The sequence below is a fragment of the Frankliniella occidentalis genome, unplaced genomic scaffold, assembly GCF_000697945.3.
Source record: "Frankliniella occidentalis isolate FOCC.00 unplaced genomic scaffold, Focc_3.1 Scaffold774, whole genome shotgun sequence".
Taxonomy (NCBI): domain Eukaryota; kingdom Metazoa; phylum Arthropoda; class Insecta; order Thysanoptera; family Thripidae; genus Frankliniella; species Frankliniella occidentalis.
In genome coordinates, this window is record NW_026267883.1 from 29,184 (window position 1) to 36,380 (window position 7,197).

The window sequence follows — 7,197 nt, forward strand, 5'->3', positions numbered from 1 at the left end:
GATACCTCAGTACACTCAAAAGAGTTATGCGGAGCATAAGCCATTATGTATTGTGAATGCTCCTCAGGTTGTGCGGATGCCGCGAGCGCGGGATTCTGTGATGAGGTTCAAGCAATATGGACATCAGATGCAGCATGACTATGTCATATATGCTGATCTTGAAAGCATCATTGTTCCGTATAATACGCCAAACCCGGATCCTCGTGTATCCTCGACCACACGGGTTAGTCGTCATGTACCTTGTGGGTTCAGCTATATCATTGTAAAGGCTGACGGAACCATGCTGAAGGAACCGGTCTTAGAGCACGGTGAACATGATCTCATAAAGAAGTTTTTGTTGAGTCTTGCCGAGGAAGTAAATAATATTCAAAAACTAAGAGGTGACATACATGAAATAGACATGACTGAAGAGCAGGAGCGGGAATTCCAACTGGCTAAAGCATGCTATTTGTGTGGGGATAGTATTCCCCGGGCTGGGGTGAATAAGGTGCGTGATCATGATTGGTCGAAGCCTTCATAAAATTACAGGGGTGCAGCATGTCAGTATCCCTGTAATCTTAATTTGAAGAGAAAAAACTACGTGCCTGTGCTGATGCATAATTTGAAAAACTATGATGCTCACATGATTATATCTGAAATCGGGGCACTAAGTGATGGTTCAGATATAACTGTCATACCTAAGAATAAAGAAAAATACATCAGTTTCCAGTGGGGCCATCTAAGATTCTTAGATAGCCTTGGTTTTCTCAATAGCAGCTTAGATAAACTAGTGGCAGATCTGGCTCCTGAAGACATGAATATGTTAGGTACAATCTTTCCGAATGAGGAGGAACGTAAGCTCGTGTCCAGAAAAGGTGTGTACCCGTATAGTTTCTTTGATTGCTTTGAGAAATTTCAAGAGTCGTGCTTGCCTGCAGTGGAAGCATTTAAAAATGATTTAACAGGACAAAACATTTCGCCAGAGGATTACGAGCATGCATGTAATGTATTCAGATCATTTAAAATGAGTCGTCTATGGGACTACCATGACTTGTACTTGTTAACAGACGTGTTACTGCTGGCTGACTGCATGGAAAACTTTCGCAAAATTGCCATGGAACATTATAAATTGGATCCCGTACACTTCTTTACTACACCCGGACTAGCGTTCTCAGCTAGTCTCCTGTTCACAAAGCAGCGATTAGAGCTCATTGATAATATCGAATGCACCTCATGTTTGAGAGAGGGATGCGTGGTGGTGTCGCCAGCATTAATCATAGAAATGTTAAAGCTAATAATCCATACATACCTGAATCATACTGTAAAGACAAACCTAATTCGTATGTAATGTACTATGATGCAAATGCCTTGTACTCGACGGCCTTATGTGAAAAGCTGCCAGTAGGTGGATTTAGATTTCTGAGTCAAAAGGAAATTGATGAGTTTGATCCGCAGATAATAAACCCTGAATCTGATACTGGATACTTATTTGAGGTTGATCTGGATTACCCTGCTGATTTGCATGACTGGCACAATTGTTATCCTTTAGCTCCAGAGCATGTTGAACCGCAGTATGAAGACCTTTCTCCATTACAGAAGAAAATGATCAGAGATTTTGGACTGTCTAAGAAAAGTACAAAAAAACTAATTCCGAATTTGTCAGATAAAAAGAATTATGTGTTACTGGGGGATATCTTGATATTGTATTTAGAATTAGGTTTAAAACTAAGAAAAATTCACAAAGTGATCGAGTTTGAGCAAAAAGCATGGCTCAAGCCTTTCATTGAACACAATATAAACATGCGCAAGAAAGCTACATCTGATTTTCAAAAATCATTTTGGAAATTGATGTGCAACTCTGTGTTTGGGAAGACATGTGAGGCAGTAAGGAATCACAGAAATGTTGTACTAACTAAGGATAGAGAAAAGTTTCGGAAACTTGTAAGAAGCCCCCTCTATCATAGTTTTGATATATTCAACCATAACCTTGTTTGTGTTGAGAGAAAAAGATCACAAATTGTTCTCAACCGGCCACTTTTTGTAGGCCAGGTTTGTTTAGATATAAGTAAAATGATTATGTATCGTTTCTATTATCAAGTTCTGAAGAAGAGGTATGGCGATAATGTAAGGGTATGTGGTACGGATACTGATTCTTTAATTGTGGAGATATTGACAGAAGATATGTATCAAGATATGTATGGAATGAGAGAGTACTTCGATACCTCTGATTATCCTACATCCCATCCGCTTTACAGCGTAGCGAACAAAAAAGTGATGGGTAAGTTTAAGGATGAAATGAATTCAGAGCCCGTCGATTCTTTTGTAGGATTAAGAGCCAAAATGTACAGCTTTAAAACAAAGTCACAAAAAGAGAAATCGGTGGGAAAGGGAATTCCTAGAGCTGCCTTGAAATCACAACTGTGTTTTGAAGACTATCATAAATGTATTACCCAATTCAAGTGTAAGAATGTGTCTTTTTCAAAAATTGGGACTGATTGTAAACATAATGTGTATACAACTTATTCCATTAAAAAGGGCTTAAGTTGTTACGATGATAAAAGATTTATTTTAAGTGACAATTGTTCTACTTTAGCACATGGACACTATAAAATTAAAAGTATTAATGCTCGTGCAGCACATAATGATGATGAAATAGATTCTATTGTCGATGATGATGATGATGATGATGATGATGATGATGAAGGTGCGAGAAACCTGAGAGAGCTAATACTGCTGCAAGATGAAATGTGTCTGTAAACCTCTGTAATAATTAAATGGTGTATTTGTTTATAATCAATTGGGTGGTAATAAAAAATAAAAAAAATGAAAATACCTGCATTTTCCTCATTCCCTGTCACTTAGTATAAAAGACGGTAGAACCCTGACCAAGTCATCACTTCATCCCTGGCTGCTGAGAAGGTAAAGTCCAATCATGTGGCGTATGCGGCATCCTTTTACAGCGTGCCTGGCCGCTCCTGCTGGATCAGGAAAGTCAACCTTCATGTTACGTCTCTTGCAACACCTTACAGAGCTGGTCGAAGGAAACATATCAAATATTGTGTGGTGTTACGGCCAGGACGGAGCCGTACCAGAAGGTGTGTCGAAAAACCCTGCGATAACTTTGCACCGTGGCATCCCAGCGGAGGATTCCAGCGTGTTGCAGACAGATTCATTGGTAATATTAGATGATCTGATGAATTCCGCGCTCAACGATCTAACGATTGCGGAACTGTATACCAAAGGCTCACGACATCGACAAATATCTGTCATCATTCTATCTCAAAACCTGTTTCATCAGAGTAAGCACGCCCGTTCGATAAGTCTGTCAACCCGCTACTTCATATTGCTGAAGAACGTGCGCGATAAGGTGCAGTTTATGCACCTAGCACGACAAGTTTACCCTGAGAACGCGCGATCACTCTGTGAGGCACTGAACGACGCGTGGTCGGGTCCGTTCTCATACCTGGTAATCGATTTAAATCCAACCACAGATGATGCGCTCCGTTTTGTGACAAATATCTGGCCGACGGATCCGCATCTGACAGTTTACGCTACGGACGGGGCAGTCGAGCAGCTACGACAGAAAGGGAAAGGAGCAATACTGGTGTCCCCTGCAGGAAACATTTTCAAGCAATGACAAATCCTCTCGAGAAGCTGGCAAAGTGCAGGCATCATCTGCATGTTCTGCGCGAGAGCCCCTCTGAACTGCAAAAGTGTATGATAAAAAACGCTGACGAGGATTTAATTCTGAGCGTATGCGAGATCGCATTGAATATTTTAAGGGGGAACATCGCTATTGATGATCAGTCGCGAGACGTTCTTCAAAAGTACAAGACCGTTCTCCGACATCTGGCGTACGTGAAGGAGCGGGCTACGACAAGCAAGAGACAAACCGGTGCGGGTGTGCGAAAAGCCGAACCCGTCTGGAAGAAGAAACGACGGTATCTTGTGCAGAAAGGCAACGGACCCTTTCTGACGGCATTAATCAGCTCAGCCCTCGGTGGTGTCATCGGAAGAGTTATGAGTCGTGTGGTTGTACCCGATAAAAAATCAGGTTAAGGGTATTCAGCTGAGAAATGAGTGCTTCAGTGCTTAAAAAAATGTTGGTGATTTCACCGCAGCAGTTGGAGCGGATGAAGAGTGAAACGTTAAAAGACATGAAAAAAGATTTAGAAGGAAAAATGCAAGACACTCTAAGAAATTCGGTTAAAAAGGACGACGTTCAAGAACACGAAGAGTGGGACAAATATCGTGCGCTGCTGCAACGATTTCTTGATGTGAAGCGAGACGAAAGAGAAAATAACATAAATCTGCCCATTTATGAAGTTCAAGAAAACGATCGCGAAAGCATTGACGAAACAAAGACCATTTTACAGCAAATGTTGCGGCAGAGAGTCAAGGAGGAACGTGACAAACAGAAGCAGTCAATCGTCAAGATGGAGGGGAAAGATGACACTGGCATTCGCCAGCCCTCTCCTGGACAAGGGGGATCCACTGCAGTCGCGATGGTGGCATCTGAAAAGAGTGATGATAAAGATGTCGGTGCTTTTGGAGCACACTTGGCGGTAAGACGTAGTCTTGAACGGCAACATTATCCGGAGAGTGAGGAGTTGATAGAGAGCGGTGACGTGACGGGTATTCACAAGAAATACATTCACGGTGCACCCGTATTCGCTCATCGCATGTCTTCAGACTACAATTATGAGCGCGATGCAATCCCGGCTGCTGTCGCGTTGCCGCATCATGAAGACGCGGAAGAAGATGCCCGCTCTGTTTCACTCGAGACACTGCTCGATGTCATTGGTGACCGTGTGACACATCAGAGTCAGCAGCTAACGACAATCAACGACACTATCCTGCACGCCTCGCGCATGGAGATGGATGATGGTGAAGAGCCGTATGCAGTCACGCCCTGGCGCGGCGTGGGTGAGGACGTATCACCGAGCGCGTTCTCGACCCCGATCGGTTCTCCAGCAACCACCTGCATCCGTAGGTCGCCGCACACGTCTCCTAAAATTCGTCAGTTGCGCGGCCGCGAAGTGGTGTGGTCGCCATTGCAGCTAGAGAGACGCCCCCGAAAGATCAAAAAGTAGATGCCATGATGACCTCATTCGCAGGTACACCACCTCGGATTCGCCATGCTTGCACATTCCCGCGATGGGCATGCATCGGACTACAAAATGGGAGCGGGCGTAATTCAGCTTTGTCAGCGTCAACTGCAAGTAACGCCTGCGCCCGCGCCGGCGCCGGCGCCGGCGCCTGCGCCCGCGCCACCGCCAGCGCCACCGCCGGCGTCACCGCCGGCGCCCGCCCACCGCGGGGGAGGGAGATGGTTCGTCGAAGCAGCAGCAGCAGTGGTGACGACGACGACGACGACGGCGAGGAGGGCAGTCGAAGACAGTTTGTCGATCGAGAAATGTGTGAAATATACTATGATTTAAAAAATCCATCTGCGTATTCTTCTGTTGCAAATTTAAAGAGAGTGGCCCGCACGCGTGGAATCACGCCTGCGGAGGTGCATGCGTGGCTTCTGAGCCAGGAAATTTATACACGCTACAAGCCAGCTCGTAAGAATTTTCCACTGAATTTTTATAATATCAAGGGGTTGTATGATGTGTATGAAGTTGATCTTAATGATATGAGAAAATTAAACTCCTACAACGATGGTTTCAATTATTTTCTCACCATGGTATGCTGTCTCAGCCGTTATGTCTGGATGTACCCTCTGAGAACGAAAACAGGCAGGGAGGTTGCTGATGTATTCGAACAACACTTTACTCGGGCTGGGAGAGGTGTCAGGTTGGTTCAAAGTGACAAGGGTACGGAATTCTGCAACCGGGAGGTGTCTAAAGTTTTCCGAAAATGGGGTGTTTCATTTCGTTCTCTGGAAAATCGCGGGAAAGCTGCCATGGCTGAAATCGTCAACAGGACATTGAAAACACCGCTATGGAAGCATTTTGAGTACACAAACAGCTGGCGATGGATCGAACCCCTGTCGCAAATTGTGTCCAACTACAACCACACTATTCACGGTGCCACGGGCATGGCACCCGCTGATGTCTCAGAGAAGGATGTCTTCAAAATCTGGTCAACAATCTACCTGCGACATACAGCTCCACAACTGCTACGACGACGTCAACGGGCTGTTCACAAGACCAACGAGCGAGGCGACTCAAACCGACGGGTCAGCAACAGCGGCGGCAAAGCAACGACAACCGCTCCAGTTTTTAAACCAGGCCAATTCGTCCGCATTTCGCTAACTAAGGAATTCACCGAGAAGGGCTACACGGCGAAGTTTTCGAGGCAGATATACAAAGTCGCTAAGGTCATTCCATTCTCGCCAGTTCACATGTACACGCTGACGGATCTAAACGGCGAGTCTATCGTTGGTCGCTTCTACGGCCACGAGCTTCAGCGAATCACACCCCCTACTTCAGACACGGTATACAGAATCGAGCGAATTTTGGATCGCCGAGGACGCAAAGGTCGCGATCTGCAGTACCTGGTGCGTTGGGCCGGGTATGATAAAAACTTTGATTCGTGGGTCCCCGAGAGGGACTTGCAAGACATTGAAGAGTTGAAGAAGTAGAAAGAAGAACAGTTAAAAAGTGAAGATGGAAGGAATCATAGGGGTAAAGGGTGTGGTGTGCGCGCCCACCACCGCGCCTGGCGGCGGCGGCTGTGGCAGCGGCAGCGGCTGCGGCTGCGGCTGCGGCAGTGGCAGTGGCTGCCAGTGGCAGTGGCTGCTGCTGCGGCTGCCGGTCGCGCCCCCATCTTTGAGGTGGCGCCTCGGCGACTTCTAGGGCGACGCCCTCAAGGTGGGAATATATAAAACGTTTGCTACCGTTCCCTATTCATCAGTTCATGTTTGCACGTTGACGGGGCTACAATACTGTAAGGGGGCGTGGATTTTTGTTTGCGATCTGTCTCCAGAATGTATATCACCTTGTGCTCCGATAGCTCGAAACGATTTTACAGTGATAATACTATTTCAAACTTTGGCACACAACTGAATCGAGTTATTTGCAGCAGTGACGACGGCAAATCTTATGAGGCGGGGTTGGTAGAAGTATTTTTACCTGCTCGGGTCACATTTCAGTCCAGTCCCTCTCCCATATTTTGTTACTGTGACGTTATAAAGCCGCAGCTAGTTAGCGATTCGGAATCGCGTTTGCTTCGCGTCCTTACGCCTTTCAACCCGTTTGGTCATTATCAGTT

At 45.7% G+C, this 7,197-nt stretch overlaps 1 protein-coding gene across 1 annotated transcript; it reads left to right on the plus strand.

The window, feature by feature from the left end:
• Positions 1 to 5,887: 5,887 nt before the first annotated feature.
• LOC113214258 (uncharacterized) lies at positions 5,888 to 6,568 on the plus strand. Its single transcript, XM_026433567.1, has one exon. It carries the CDS (start codon positions 5,888 to 5,890, stop codon positions 6,566 to 6,568), a length of 681 nt encoding a protein of 226 aa, XP_026289352.1.
• Positions 6,569 to 7,197: the final 629 nt, after the last annotated feature.

What these genes read in the sequence shown, in the direction of transcription:
- LOC113214258 (XM_026433567.1), top strand. Translation starts at nt 5,888, where the DNA reads ATGGCTGAAATCGTCAACAGGACATTGAAAACACCGCTATGGAAGCAT.